Here is a 17,048-nt window from a genome sequence, read left to right on the forward strand (position 1 = left end):
ACCCCGTGTATATAGCCAAGTTATCATTACTCTGTACTGGTACCCCGTGTATATAGCCAAGTTATCCTTACTCTGTACTGGTACCCCGTGTATATAGCCAAGTTATCATTAATCTGTACTGGTACCCCTTGTATATAGCCAAGTTATCATTACTCTGTACTGGTACCCTGTGTATATAGCCAAGTTATCATTACTCTGTACTGGTACCCCGTGTATATAGCCAAGTTATCATTACTCTGTACTGGTACCCCGTGTATATAGCCAAGTTATCATTACTCTGTACTGGTACCCCTTGTATATAGCCAAGTTATCATTACTCTGTACTGGTACCCCGTGTATATAGCCAAGTTATCATTACTCTGTACTGGTACCCGTGTATATAGCCAAGTTATCATTACTCTGTACTGGTACCCCGTGTATATAGCCAAGTTATCATTACTCTGTACTGGTACCCCGTGTATATAGCCAAGTTATCATTACTCTGTACTGGTACCCCTTGTAAATAGCCAAGTTATCATTACTCTGTACTGGTACCCTGTGTATATAGCCAAGTTATCATTACTCTGTACTGGTACCCCGTGTATATAGCCAAGTTATCATTACTCTGTCCTGGTACCCCGTGTATATAGCCAAGTTATCATTACTCTGTACTGGTACCCCTTGTATATAGCCAAGTTATCATTACTCTGTACTGGTACCCCGTGTATATAGCCAAGTTATCATTACTCTGTACTGGTACCCCGTGTATATAGCCAAGTTATCATTACTCTGTACTGGTACCCCTTGTATATAGCCAAGTTATCATTACTCTGTACTGGTACCCCGTGTATATAGCCAAGTTATCATTACTCTGTACTGGTACCCCGTGTATATAGCCAAGTTATCATTACTCATCGTATATCTACCATTACCTTTATTATTACGTTTTACTTTTCGATTATTTCTCTATTTTCTTTATCTGATATACCTGTCTTTATAAGGTCCCACTGTTGACAGTGCATGTCAGAGCAAAAACCAAGCCATGAGGTCGAAGGAATTGTCCGTAGAGCTCCGAGACATTGTTGGGAAGGGCCCGTAACTAAGCATTTCACTGTTAGTCCACACCTGTTGTTTACGAAGCAAGTGAGAAATAAAATGTGATTTGACTATGTAGGAAACAGGGTGCCATTTGGGATGCAGTCACCCCATGGAACTCTCTGATATACCGTTCTGTGGAGAATGGGTTCATGGGTATTCTTGAGAATTCTTGGAAAGGGGGAGTGGTTCCCACAGAATTAAATCATATCACATTGAATACATGTAGAATAACTCTACCTCAGATATGGGCAACCCTTTTGTAGGCCGGGGGATCCATTTCCAAAGACATAAAACGTTTTTTTGGGGAGAATTCCTTTGGGAGCTCAACTAACTGTTGAGAGTTAGAATAGTAGAATGCACAGTTTTTCTCTCATGTCAGTCACTGACAGTCACTCAAATTAGCCCATGTCAGCTAAAATTTTTTAGATTGTAAGTTAATCTTGCGGCCGACTATCTAATTACTGACTGGGGGGCCCCCATTAATTGTGTTAGTCATTCTCAGTCAGATATCATATTAAAAACTGCAAACATTTCTCTCCATGTGTAGAATTGCAGGAAATTAGCTGTAAAAATGTACTGTAAAGCTGTAAAACTGTTCCTCATTTTGTTAAGGTTTTATGTTTTTCTACTACAATATTTGTAATATTATAGACAATTGTAACAACATATCATAACACATCAGTCAGTATATGTGTCATGTAAATGTCAGTAAATACTTTCGGTGTACTTGTCACTGTACAAATACAAATGCTCCTTTATTTATTTATTTATTTATTTATATATCATTATAGCCTTAACAATGCCTAGTCATCATTCAGTCTGTTGTGGGGATATTGGAACATTTACGACAGCGCGGACAAAGTGATCTTGTTCACCAGCTGTGAGGCTGTCAACCCGGGTGTCTGTTCCAAGAGCTCTGCATATTGTCTTATATCTAGCGCCAGCTTGTGGACAAACCTTAGCATTGCGTCTTTGTCATGCGTCAGAGTACCAACACTATCTCTATCTAGCTGTTTTGTCCATACTGCATTTGTTTACACTTTTATCTTGCATGTAAAACGAGGTTACTGGAAATGTAACCATGTGACACAAAGGGAGGTGTGATACTGAACATTTTCATGATATAATAAGAAGTGTATTTGTATATTTGTATTTATTAAGGATCCCCATTAGCTGCTGCCAAGGCAACAGCTTCTCTTCCAGTCCAGCAACATTAAGACAGTTAATTAATTTTTACTTCCGGGTCAAGTCCCCTAATCCTTTGAATGGTCTTGACGATTATATCATGAAATTTGTAAAAACATGGTCATTTAAGATATACCCTGAGTGTACAAAACATTAGGAACACCTTCCTAATATTATTATTATATATATATATTTTTTTACGCTTTTATCCAAAGCGACTTACAGTCATGCGTGCATACATTTTTGTGTATGGGTGGTCCCGGGGATCGAACCCACTACCTTGGCGTTACAAGCGCCGTGCTCTACCAGCTGAGCTACAGAGGACTAATATTGAGTTGCACCGCCTATCACCCTCAGAACAGCCTCAATTCGTCGGGGCATGGACTCTACAAGGTGTCGAAAGTGTTCCACAGGGATGCTGGCCCATGTTGACTCCAATGCTTCCCACAGTTGTGTCAAGTTGGCTGGATGTCCTTTGTGTGGTGGACCATTCTTGATACACATGGGAAACTGTTGAGCGTGAAAAACCCAGTTCTTGACACACTCTAACTGGTGTGCCTGACACCTTCTACCATGCGCTGTTCAAAGGCACTTCAATCTTTTGTCTTGCCCATTCACCCTCTGAATGGCAAACACATACACAATCCATGTCTCTATTGTCTCCAGGCTTAAAAACACTTCTTTAACCTGTCTCCTCCCTTTCATCTACAGTGATTGAAGTGGATTTAACAAGTGACATCATTAAGGGATCATAGCTTTCACCTGGATTCACCTGGTCAGTCTGGGTCATGGAAAGAGCAGGTGTTCCTAATGTTTTGTCCACTCAGTGTATATAAAATGATTTGTGTGTTTGTGGCTTAATTTACTTCTGCCAGATGCCTTTAATGAAGTATTTGGCCGAAGACGTTTTTGCCCATTGAAGATCGTTCAAAAAGCTTACAAAAGTTTTTTTTAAACTACAAGGCTAGTTCCTGGTAAATGTGTCACTTTCATAGAGTATTGTCCCTATCGATAAACATAGTTACACCCCTCTCCTCCATTCCATAGACATAGTTACACCCCTCTCCTCCATTCCATAAACATAGTTACACCCCTCTCCTCCATTCCATAAACATAGCTACACCCCTCTCCTCCATTCCATAAACATAGCTACACCCCTCTCCTCCATTCCATAAACATAGCTACACCCCTCTCCTCCATTCCATAAACATAGCTACACCCCTCTCCTCCATTCCATAAACATAGCTACACCCCTCTCCTCCATTCCATAAACATAGTTACACCCCTCTCCTCCATTCCATAAACATAGTTACACCCCTCTCCCCATTCCATAAACATAGTTACACCCCTCTCCTCCATTCCATAAACATAGTTACACCCCTCTCCCCATTCCATAAACATAGTTACACCCCTCTCCTCCATTCCATAAACATAGTTACACCCCTCTCCTCCATTCCATAAACATAGTTACACCCCTCTCCCCATTCCATAAACATAGCTACACCCCTCTCCTCCATTCCATAAACATAGTTACACCCCTCTCCTCCATTCCATAAACATAGTTACACCCCTCTCCTCCATTCCATAAACATAGTTACACCCCTCTCCCCATTCCATAAACATAGCTACACCCCTCTCCTCCATTCCATAAACATAGTTACACCCCTCTCATATGCAGCATGATGGAATGTCAGTTTTAGAGCCCTCAGGAAAGAAGGCATACAGTTCAGCTCAATGGACAGCAACTACTCTTTCTGTGCATGTTTATATTAAAATATAATATAATATCTTATTTCCTTCCATTTTAGTCATTTAGCAGACGCTCTTATCCAGAGCGACTTACAGTCTGTGAGTGCATACATTTTCGTGCTGTATTTCACAGATAGGACAGCCAATATTAAAAACTGTCAAATGCATTCGTGAATTCAATCGATTTAGCCTACATGTTGCGGTTTATTCATTGTTTAAATATTAAAGAATGGCTTTGTTATTTAGTTTTATAACAAAAATGCTTGATTTTCAGTATGAAAATGTATGCACTCACTAACTGTAAGTCGCTCCGGATAAGAGCGTCTGCTAAATGACTAAAATGTAAATGTAAATATACAAGTGTCTATTATAATCATGTGTAAATTGGAAATGTGTTTCTTGCATATCCCAACTCCCCCTGAGACACCCTCTAAAAGTGGGGTCATGGCCAGCCATTATTAACAGCTAGGGTTAAGTGCCTTGCTCAAGGGCACATCGACAGATTTGTTCTACTTGTCGGCTCAGGTATTTGAACTAGCAACCTTCAGGTCACAGGACCCAATGCGCTAACCGCTAGGCTACCTGCCCCCCCCTTTCATTTGATAGCTGCCTTGCCTTTATCAGTTGATGCAACATGTTGCTTATGGACATTTCTACCTGTGTCCTCGTCAAGATATTGTCCTTACACTCATAAAGTCAATGTGAATAACACTCTAAACTTCCTTTATTTTTTACTTCCTGTTAATCTAAATTAAATTAAACAATTTGATCACAAAAAAAAAGGGAAAATGGGAAATTAATTGAACCCCAGTTAACCCACTTTAAAATGTCATACAAGAATTACATCACAATAACAACAAATATAAAGTCAAGTAGCGTTTAGCTTTTGATGTGTATGATATTAATCTATACTATCACAGTCGCTTTATTGGTTCCGGTTTCCTCATAAATAATGTGTATTTTAATGCCATATAAATAATGATAAAACTTTATAGGGCCAACCCGGCAACACTGGCATACTGGTCAACAGCTTTATCATAGATTCAACATCTGGCACCATATATATCAAGTGTCTCAGAGTAGTGCCTTTTCGATCACACGGAATAAGATGACATGGACAGGGAAGCCCTGATCCTAGATCAGCACTCCTATTCTGAGATGTTTGATACATATGACCCCAGATCTAATATATTATTACAACTGCAGAGTATTTCTTTGTGAAATTGTATCATTTTTTACTCACTATGTACAGTGGGGAGAACAAGTATTTGATACACTGCCGATTTTGCAGGTTTTCCTACTTACAAAGCATGTAGAGGTCTGTAATTTTTATCATAGGTACCCTTCAACTGTGAGAGACGGAATCTAAAACAAAAATCCAGAAAATCAAATTGTATGATTTTTAAGTAATTAATTTGCATTTTATTGCATGACATAAGTATTTGATCACCTACCAACCAGTAAGAATTCCGGCTCTCACAGACCTGTTAGTTTTTCTTTAAGAAGCCCTCCTGTTCTCCACTCATTACCTGTATTAACTGCACCTGTTTGAACTCGTTACCTGTATAAAAGACACCTGTCCACACACTCAATCAAACAGACTCCAACCTCTCCACAATGGCCAAGACCAGAGAGCTGTGTAAGGACGTCAGGGATAAAATTGTAGACCTGCACAAGGCTGGGATGAGCTACAGGACAATAGGCAAGCAGCTTGGTGAGAAGGCAACAACTGTTGGCGCAATTATTAGAAAATGGAAGAAGTTCAAGATGACGGTCAATCACCCTTGGTCTGGGGCTCCATGCAAGATCTCACCTCGTGGGGCATCAATGATCATGAGGAAGGTGAGGGATCAGCCCAGAACTACACGGCAGGACCTGGGCAATGACCTGAAGAGAGCTGGGACCACAGTCTCAAAGAAAACCATTAGTAACACACTACGCCGTCATGGATTAAAATCCTGCAGCGCACGCAAGGTCCCCCCTGCTCAAGCCAGCGCATGTCCAGGCCCGTCTGAAGTTTGCCAATGACCATCTGGATGATCCAGAGGAGGAATGGGAGAAGGTCATGTGGTCTGATGAGACAAAAATAGAGCTTTTTGGTCTAAACTCCACTTGCCGTGTTTGGAGGAAGAAGAAGGATGAGTACAACCCCAAGAACACCATCCCAACCATGAAGCATGGAGGTGGAAACATCATTCTTTGGGGATGCTTTTCTGCAAAGGGGACAGGACGACTGCACCGTATTGAGGGGGAGGATGGATGGGGCCATGTATCGCGAGATCTTGGCCAACAACCTCCTTCCCTCAGTAAGAGCATTGAAGATGGGTCGTGGCTGGGTCTTCCAGCATGACAACGACCCGAAACACACAGCCAGGGCAACTAAGGAGTGGCTCCGTAAGAAGCATCTCAAGGTCCTGGAGTGGCCTAGCCAGTCTCCAGACCTGAACCCAAAAGAAAATCTTTGGAGGGAGCTGAAAGTCCGTATTGCCCAGCGACAGCCCTGAAACCTGAAGGATCTGGAGAAGGTCTGTGGGCCAAAATCCCTGCTGCAGTGTGTGTAAACCTGGTCAAGACCTACAGGAAACGCATGATCTCTGTAAATGCAAACAAAGGTTTCTGTACCAAATATTAAGTTCTGCTTTTCTGATGTATCAAATACTTATGTAATGCAATAAAATGCAAATTAATTACTTTAAAATCATACAATGTGATTTTCTGGATTTTTGTTTTAGATACAGTCTCTCACAGTTGAAGTGTACCTATGATAAAAATTACAGACCTCTACATGCTTTGTAAGTAGGAAAACCTGCAAAATCAGCAGTGTATCAAATACTTGTTCTCCCCACTGTACATGTTATCTGTCTTGAGAATCCTTTTCAATTCATCCTCTTCCCTTTTGTTTGTTTTCTTTTTGTTCAATTTTCATATCTACCTTTTCCTTTGCAACTGAATTATAAATGACTTCCTAAATATGTATCCACATTTCAAAAACCATTATGTTGACAAAAAATGATTATGCAAGGGATGAAGCAGCAAATAACATGGGGCCAGATTTACTAAAGATGTATTAACCTGTTATTTACAGAGGGGACTAGATCACAGAATGCACCTTTATAGAACAATTCACCTTAAACAGGATCAGTCTTTACACGTTGTGTTTCAGTCCCTCTTGGAAACAAAAACAGGTGCAAACTTTGCACAGGTGAGACAGGCCATTAGTTTTAACACATTTGAGAACCATACACTTAGTTAACTGTTGAACTACTTCATTGTAAATTGAAATGATGGTTCCTGGGACTACTATACATATTTCATTGACGCAAATGGCTATACGCATTATGCATATCATACAGATTGCATCTTTATCTATGGAATGAACTAGCCTGATCCCAGATCTGTTTGTGCTATCACGTCAACTCCTTGTCATGCCAAATGACAATGAGTGGCAAGGAGTGACATGACGGCACAAACAGACTTGTACCCAGGCTAGGAATGAACCCTCCCCTAACATTCTCCAACAGAAGTGGTGAAAACAATGACAGAACAATGTTCTCATTAGTGGGGACAAAGCTTACACTAACGATAGTCTCCATTGAAAACTGCAGTAGTTGACTAGTTTTAGTACTTCTAGTTTAGTCTGCAAAACCTCAGTCGTGCGTCATTGTTTCATGGAAATCACTTGATTTAGCTAGTTTACTCGTTTTTCCAAGCTGCTGCAATAAGATTTCCAAGTTGCTGCAGATACCATTTCCTGTCACGTGGAGAAATGAAAAATTGTCATCCTGAAACTTAAAACAAATAAGAATATGAAACAGTGTAACTTCCAAGACATCTGTATAAGGTTTCAGCTTTAGTATAACTCATCTTGTCTGAGATAGACAGGGATGACTTTAGTACCTATACTGATCTAGGATCATAATTTGAGCCAGTTTGCTACACCAGGAAAATTATCCTGCAGCAACAGGAAATGTGAATTATTATGTCAATTTTAATTCAAGGATATTTTTTGTAGGGGTTGATACGTTATACGTTTGGGCAAATAAAGTCTGAAATGTTTACCTTGAATACACTACAAGTTCGCATTTCCTGCTGTGCTAGAAAATTCTCATTAACAAAATAACAATCAAATGAAGATCCTACATCTGTACTGCTTTCCATATCGGGCATATCTGTTTATATGACAATCAGAATTACATGCTGATTTAGCTTCGAAGGAGATTGTTGTAGTTCACTTGAACTTCTTAAAGGGTATCTTCACTATTTAAGACATTAGTCCCTTTTACTAGTCATCTGTGGAGTCTCACATTGAAACGGTGATTATATGCTAGTAATCAGAATCATTCAGTCATGATCTGACTCTGTATAAGTATAATTACAAGTCTAATAAGTTCACTTCTTAAAGAACGCTGTATAGGAAAGGCAGTGACAGTGCCTTCTCTATTCTGGAGATCTCTGTGTGCATGCTACTTTTGGCCCAAATGCCCCAGAGGAATCAACTTTGCTTAATGGAGTTTCAAATAGCAGTTGAACTGAAACGACTTTGAGGGACGGTGTTGCCATCGTCTCGACGAGATCATGATGAGGAATATTAATAGTCTTTATGGTGTCATTGAACAAGGAAGTGAGTTGTATCGTTGCAGAGAGCAGCAGCATTGCAGTGTGTTGTGGGATGAGGGCCCTGCAGGACTTGACAGGGGTCTCAAGCCTAACTGAGTGAACTGATAAAGGCAAGGGAATCTACTGGCAGTGTTCACTAACAGAGACTATGAATATGTATGCTGTCCATGGTGCTTAAACGTAAATATTGAGTGAACTGGTAAAAGCAGGGGAATCTACTCCCAGCTCCCAGCATAACAGATCTCAAGACTACCATTATGTATGCTGTCCATGGAGCTGGAAAGCAGACATACATCGAGAGACATGAGTTGCTATCCAGTGTCCTGACAAGTATTATTTTGCTGAGGGACCTAAAACTGACATTCCAGGTTGCATAAATGTATGACATGAAGCCGTTTAATTGCCCATTGGCTGTCCTGCTGGCCTGCTTAATATGCAGCGCTGTAAATTAATCATTCTATTGGCTGTCCTGCTTAATATGCAGCGCTGTAAATTAATAATTCTATTGGCTTGTCCTACTGGCCTGCTTAATATGCAGCGCTGTAAATGACCCATTCTTAAAATAGCATATCCTAATACTTCTATGAATGCTGGCTATCTCACATAAACCCACTGAACAAGACCGCATGTCTGTGGTGTGTGTTAGCTTGTATGAGGACTTGGAACACAAGTACTTGGATCTTTCTACAGTAGTGCAGGGAGGACGAGTCTCGCGCACTGCCGTCACTGCGCTCCGCTTCAGCAGGCAAGAGACAAAACTCGGGACAGAGGCAAGTGCAAGGGGAGCCTGTTATACCGCAGACTCGGAAGATGTTACTCACACACTCGGCTGGCCAATGAAATTGTTTCCCCCCCTCTTTTTCATTATCGCCCAAGAGAGAAAGCATGCAAGGGTAGAGGCTATGTCTCACCGGCGGTGATTGTGGTCGGCTTCGATCGTTCTCCACAGAAACACTGCAGCATATGCGCTCCTTTCTGAAGGAATGGCCTCAGAATCCTCATTGATTTGGGTTGGTGGGAACCTTCCTCAATCCAAGCAATCCGGACACGCTATCACAACACTGGGTCAGGCAGCATAGCGTATAGCAATCTCCACTAAGAGCAGCCGACTCTAGGTTCACGAGCCTCAAAAAGCCTGAAGGACACAGTGTCCAGGACAAATGATGTTAAAACGAGGCATCTTGAGTGTTTTTTCCTCTTCTCTTATCGTCCACCGACGATCATTTGTCTTCACAACACTCTGTCTTCCAAGGCTAGGCTACGCAAGGACGTTAGAATGTGCTCCTAATTTGTACAGTCCTGTCTTTACTAGGGGACGTAATATCAGTGAGGTGGGGAGAGAGAGAGAGAGAGGGGGGGATAGAGGGGGGGATGGAGAGAGAGGGGGGGATAGAGAGAGAGGGAGGGAGAGAGAGAGAGAGGGGGGGATGGAGAGAGAGGGGGGGATAGAGAGAGAGGGGGGGATAGAGAGAGAGGGAGAGAGAGAGAGAGAGAGAGAGAGCAGTGCGAGGAGCGTGCACGCGAAAGTTTAACTGCAGGGGTAAGTGGCGGGACTGCCAGGGATGAGGTAATGCAGTAGCCCACCGTGCAGTTTGTCCAGGCGACACAATGAGAGCGACGCGGCACAGATGTTGGGATTAAAAGGCCAATGTTCCGCTATCTATAGGGAACCGGAGGACAACGTTTAGCCTACGTCAGATGCAGCCGACAGTTTAAAGACTAAGATGACCAAATACACCGTCATGATGAAAGAGTAGCCTAAATAAACTCTTATCCAATACCATGCAGGTCAACTCAGCCTCCATCAACTATTAGCCTACTGTGAATAGGCATAACAGGGTCACAGTCTGGTGATGACGTAGGCAACCTAGACACCTCAGTAGTAAGACTATTTTTGTCCAGGACTGTTTTTTGTAATTTCTTGCAGTACCAATAGGTACCAGTGTGCCGCCTACCAATTCTGTTGAGCCCTCAGTCTTAGGTGAACAAAGACAGACATACAGGTTCTATGACTTATCAATATCAAATGATAAGTGATATAATGATATGATATGATACGATATGACACATTAATATCAAATATAATAATATAATAATAAGCCATTTAACAGATGCCTTTATCCAAAGAGACTTACAGTCATGTGTGCATACATTTTTACTTATGGGTGGTCCCGGGGGATCGAACCCACTACCCTGGCGTCACAAGCGCCGTGCTCTACCAATTGAGCTACAGGGGACCACTGAATTGTCACTTGAAGGAAATACCCCCAACAAGTAGCAGGAACATGTAACACTGACAGGTCAGCAAGACCTTCTGTACTTTAATTAACCACAAACAAACAAATTGCATAAACTTTAGGGGAAATCGCATATATGTGAACCAGAGCAAGCAGTTTGTTGTTGATGTAAATTTCCTCACTTTACAAAATAATTGAGAAACAACAGACAATTTGTCACCACAACTTGACACATTGCAACTTTGACCCTTCCATATTCAGAGTGTGCGAAATCAACTAAATATACAAATTAATCACCTCCAAGCAGTCTTATAGCCAAAGTGGGGTTCAGTCCTCTCCTGATAAGTGCTAGTGGGACAGTCCCCTGTATAGGTGCCTCACACGCTTTTCCTACGCAAGTCTCTGATGAAGGCGATTACGCCGAAACGTAACGAAACGAAACGTGTCCCGTCAATAACAACTCCGATCAATGCAGACCTTTTTTAAAACTATTTTTTTGGGATAGTCACCCAGGGGTAAGGATTGTTCAGTCGAGCACCTGGTGCCCTTCTCTGTTCAAGCTGGGCTGAAGCGCGTCTTGGTACGCTTTCTTTTCAAGTGCAAACTCTGTTAAAGCGTAACCTAACCGTTCCCCACATTTTGGGGGGATATATATATGTATTATATCATATAATTCCAGCATTTCCACATTTAGGTGTAAATACGATACATTTGGCCCCCCTTTCTGAACATTTTTGTATTTGTATTTATTAGGGATCCCCATTAGCTGTTGCCAAGGCAGCAGCTACTCTTCCTGGGGTTTATTATGGATCCCCATTAGCTGTTGCCAAGGCAGCAGCTGCTCTTCCTGGGGTCCAAACGCATCAGGGCGCTTACGTTACACATAAAACAAAAGATAAAACAGTACATCATATAACATTATTACACCACTACATATCTACAATTCAAAATGAATAATACCATGATTCTCAACAGAGAGACATGGATCGATACAGAGTGAAATATTTTGGGTGGGATTGTGCAAAGCGGGATCCTCCAGGTCCAAAACCACTACATAGCAGGGCTCTGTCCCAAATAGCACCCTAATTCCCTATATAATGCACTACTTATGACCAGAGCCCTGTGTGCCCCGGGAGTCAGCTGTACATAGCGATCTCAGAAATAAGTGACATTGTGTATTGTCCCTGGACCATTCTAACTATTGGGATTATGGTGTGTTGTATATTACGACGAGGCACAATGATGTTCAGGTGACACCATTGCTTTTGGTGCTTTGCACGGAGGACCCTACTTGTCCCTTGACAGTGAGTTTCAGTTAGTCTCGCGTTGCTATACCTCCAGAAATCACGTGGTTTTCAGGGAAGCCTGGTTTGCGGCGAGGCTAAGTTTCAGTCAATAACAATAAATATGCTAATCCCCTTGGGCTACATACTATTGAAACACTAGAAGTGGGGATAAAGCAATGTGAGGGCATTGTAATTTCAATTATTGCTCACATTATTGCTTAACAAAATAATCGCAATACACCACATTTTACGGTAGAGGGCACTGTTACATTTCTATGGAGAGGGAGCTGAGAAGAGAATATGAGATTTGAAAAGGGAGGGGAGAGTTGGGTTGGATGAGGGGAAAGGGAGAGGTAGAGAAACTAGCATAGTTCAAGACATCCACAAAGTTTGATCAAGGATCCCTGCCAAGATATATGCCATCATTTATTGGTAAATTGGTGCGGAAAGGCAATTTTCTTTCGTGAGTGGTTGTGCAATGAGCCATGGCTGTAGTCCAAAGGGATTTTCACACTACTGAGCCGAACCAGGCCGAACCAAGCTATCGGGCTGGCCTGGTTACGCATTAACCATAGTTGCTGGAATGGTGGTGGAAAGGACAATGTGAAAAGAAAGTATCTAAGACAGCACAGTTTGGTTCAGGTGGTCGGCAGAACAGGGTGAAGAGGGCACAACACTGTTCAACATCGGTGGCCGGTGGCCATCAGGAGAAAAATGCTCTCGTAATCAGCTACAGATTTAGTAATCAGATATTTATAAACCATTGATCCATCTAGAACTACCAGAATGACTAACAAGCTGGAGCATTCTAGAACACGTGTGTCACATACTAGGCTACACAGTAATGTGTTGTGTTAAGCTCAGAGACACACACAGAACACGGACTGGTAGAACTGTACTCATGCTGATGAGTTTACTGCTTTAGTGTGCTGTTTGGATAGTCCTGAAGCACACATACACCAAATGTGGGCTTTGATTGAATTAGGAATTTGTATTAGAGGGTTTAGGACTTGGTGGGGGATAGAGAGACAATAGAGAATGAAAGAGAGCAGAGGGAGGGAGGGAGGGAGGAGGGAGGGAGGGAGTCACTGAAGGAGGGAGGGAGGGAGGGAGGGAGGGAGGGAGGGAGGGAGTCACTGAAGGAGGGAGAGGGTTAAGAAAAAGGGGAGAGGGGAAGAGAGAGCAGGAAACAATGACTGAGGGAGAGAGAAAGTGAAGGAGGAGGAGGAGGAGGAGGAGGAGGCTGGGGCAGTGCAGACAGAGACAGGGTGATGGTGCCATTTCAGTCATCTTATCCTGCTGCAGAGTCATCCTCTCAATCAGAGGAGAGAGAGAGAGAGAGGAGAGAGAGAGAGAGAGAGAGGGGATGATATACAGAGAGAGAAAGGGAAATAGATTGATTATGCAGGATGGGGTCAATATTTTATAGTTTTATTATTGGAATTCAATTCATAATGAAATTGTGTGGTAGCAATGGAGACTTTTAAGTACTTACTTCAAATGATTTACGCCTATTGGTAACATGCCAATTGGAATGTAGTGGTCCTCGTTTTAATGAAGCCAAAATAAACAAGAGCAATTACAAGGTAATTATCAGGCAATTTACCATTTTAAGAAGTAATATATTTCAGGTCCCTCCCTGGACAGCAACTCAGTGGGAATATTCATGTTTCAGCACCATGGACATCCACTATGGACAGCAAACATATTGGTAGTCTTGATTTATTAGTGAATACTAAATTGCTAGAGAACTGTGAAATAATGATTAAAAGCCCAATCTGTAATTTAAAAATACTGACTTTGCCACTTTGTTTTGGTAAACTTAGGGATGGGGCTGGAGATTACTGTATATGCCTCTGGGGAAATGTAACCATTCTCAAAGTCATATACAGGATGTTGACAGTGAGATAGTTTAAAACATATTTTGAGGCTTCACATTATACATTCAAATTATAAGAAAACATAAACAACGGAGCAATACAACCTTCGATTTTGAGTTACGATAGAGTAAGACAGTTAGCGCTAGCGCTGATAAGGTATTTTATAAGTTATAATTCTTCAAGAATCAATATATCATTATCTGAACATTGAACAGCAGGAAATCTCACAGATTGTGCTCTTAGGTAGAGATGACAATAAAATACTACCAAAAGGTAATTATGGGAAGATGGCATAGACACTGAACAATGTGCAGAAAGTAAGGGTGTACACCAATGATGTTGTTGGTTTTTACAGTATAAACTGTACATGAATATTCTCTGATAACCCATATGGAAATGACTTATACAAATGTTATATGAGTCAATCTTCATATAAGTCAATCTTATATGATTATGGCCTACTTCCTATAAGAAAACACACAAAACATGATTCTTATACAATTCCTGTGTTTCACACTTCATATAAGTCAAACATATGGTTCTTGTATTATGCCAGTGTGTGCTTGTTGTGTTATAACACACACGGATAAGACACATACCACTTACATATTACTTCCATGTTTCAGGAGTAGGCCTGCCCATATGAGAATCCTTATATGATTCATATAGATCCTTTTCCATATGGGAATATACCAACGCCTGCTGCTCGCCTCTTCCCAATTACGCAATTCCAAATCCATTTTGAAGGGAAATATCGCAATGAGAATGACTTTAGATATGTAGACCTCAGACACTGCATGTAGATGTTGATGTACAGTGAGGGGGAAAAAGTATTTGATCCCCTGCTGATTTGGTACGTTTGCCCACTGACAAAGAAATGATCAGTCTATAATTTTAATGGTAGGTTTATTTGAACAGTGAGGGACAGAATAACAAAATCCAGAAAAACGCATGTCAAAAAAGTTATAAATTGATTTGCATTTTAATGAGGGAAATAAGTATTTGACCCCCTCTCAATCAGAAAGATTTCTGGCTCCCAGGTGTCTTTTATACAGGTAACGAGCTGAGATTAGGAGCACACTCTTAAAGGGAGTGCTCCTAATCTCAGTTTGTTACCTGTATAAAAGACACCTGTCCACAGAAGCAATCAATCAATTAAATTCCAAACTCTCCACCATGGCCAAGACCAAAGAGCTCTCCAAGGATGTCAGGGACAAGATTGTAGACCTACACAAGGCTGGAATGGGCTACAAGACCATCGCCAAGCAGCTTGGTGAGAAGGTGACAACAGTTGTTGCGATTATTCGCAAATGGAAGAAACACAAAAGAACTGTCAATGTCCCTCGACCCGCTGCAGGAATCAGCCCAGAACTACACGGGAGGATCTTGTCAATGATCTCAAGGCAGCTGGGACCATAGTCACCAAGAAAACAATTGGTAACGCACTACGCCGTGAAGGACTGAAATCCTGCAGCGCCCGCAAGGTCCCCCTGCTCAAGAAAGCACATATACAGGGCTGTCTGAAGTTTGCCAATGAACATCTGAATGATTCAGAGGAGAACTGGGTGAAAGTGTTGTGGTCAGATGAGACCAAAATCGAGCTCTTTGGCATCAACTCAACTTGCCGTGTTTGGAGGAGGAGGAATGCTGCCTATGACCCCAAGAACACCATCCCCACCGTCAAACATGGAGGTGGAAACATTATGCTTTGGGGGTGTTTTTCTGCTAAGGGGACAGGACAACTTCACCGCATCAAAGAGACGATGGACGGGCCATGTACCATCAAATCTTGGGTGAGAACCTCCTTCCCTCAGCCAGGGCATTGAAAATGGGTCGTGGATGGGTATTCCAGCATGACAATGACCCAAAACACACGGCCAAGGCAACAAAGGAGTGGCTCAAGAAGAAGCACATTAAGGTCCTGGAGTGGCCTAGCCAGTCTCCAGACCTTAATCCCATAGAAAATCTGTGGAGGGGAGCTGAAGGTTCGAGTTGCCAAACGTCAGCCTCGAAACCTTAATGACTTGGAGAAGATCTGCAAAGAGGAGTGGGACAAAATCCCTCCTGAGATGTGTGTCAAACCTGGTGGCCAACTACAAGAAACGTCTGACCTCTGTGATTGCCAACAAGGGTTTTGCCACCAAGTACTAAGTCATGTTTTGCAGAGGGGTCAAATACTTATTTCCCTCATTAAAATGCAAATCAATTTATAACATTTTTGACATGCGTTTATCTGGATTTTTTTGTTGTTATTCTGTCTCTCACTGTTCAAATAAACCTACCATTAAAATTATAGACTGATCATGTCTTCGTCAGTGGGCAAACGTACAAAATCAGCAGGGGATCAAATACTTGTTTCCCTCACTGTAGATACCTAGAGAAGTAGTTATCAGTATATCCTCCATTTGAGCCAAGTCAGTATTGGCTGTGATACTGCTGTTGCCAGACGCTTGGCCTGACCCCTCTCTCATTTCACCTCGTTGCATCAACAGAAGCGAGGTTAAAATCTTCACCTTGTAAGGTGATAGGAGCTTAAAACCAGACCGTAACAGGAACTGTACAGCCGAACACTCCAAGTTAAAAGTGAAAGTTAAATTTTGTTATAAGTCGTATAAAGTCAATAATGCACAGTAATCATAAACATCAGTTGACATCCCTCATGACAATAATAAAATGTGTCATTATCCGTTTATGCGGATACAGAATAAACAATAATAATTTCTGGAACATGCCATGTTACAGTGCTGCAGCTTGTCAACAACAACAAGGTCACTGTTGATCAGCGACGGACTGGGAACAGAAATCGGCCTGGGTATTTCTAACACACTGGCCCATTTTTTTCTATGAGGCACCCATAGCGGCTCACATTTTAACTTGAGGCACCCATTATTAGCCAAATAATGATCGTTCTGCGCTAAAACCCCAATTTATTCAGGCCCACTTGGCTAAAAATGGACCAGCCCATCTGGCATTTGCCAGAACTGCCAGATGGCCAGTCCGTCTCTGCTGTTGTTAGA

General features: G+C 41.8%; 1 protein-coding gene across 2 annotated transcripts in view; it reads right to left on the minus strand.

Annotated features, from left to right (window-relative positions):
• Window positions 1-9,957, minus strand: part of LOC121580630 (fibroblast growth factor 12) — a 58,480-nt gene extending 48,523 nt beyond the window's left edge. For both annotated transcript variants that reach the window (XM_041895609.2, XM_041895608.2), the window contains exon 1: window positions 9,540-9,957. In XM_041895609.2, the coding sequence (XP_041751543.1) occupies window positions 9,540-9,630 (91 nt within the window). In that variant the 5' untranslated portion in view covers window positions 9,631-9,957. The remainder of the gene's footprint in view (window positions 1-9,539) is intronic.
• Between the last annotated feature and the right edge of the window lie 7,091 nt (window positions 9,958-17,048).

The sequence above is a fragment of the Coregonus clupeaformis genome, chromosome 14 (assembly GCF_020615455.1).
Source record: "Coregonus clupeaformis isolate EN_2021a chromosome 14, ASM2061545v1, whole genome shotgun sequence".
Lineage (NCBI taxonomy): Eukaryota > Metazoa > Chordata > Actinopteri > Salmoniformes > Salmonidae > Coregonus > Coregonus clupeaformis.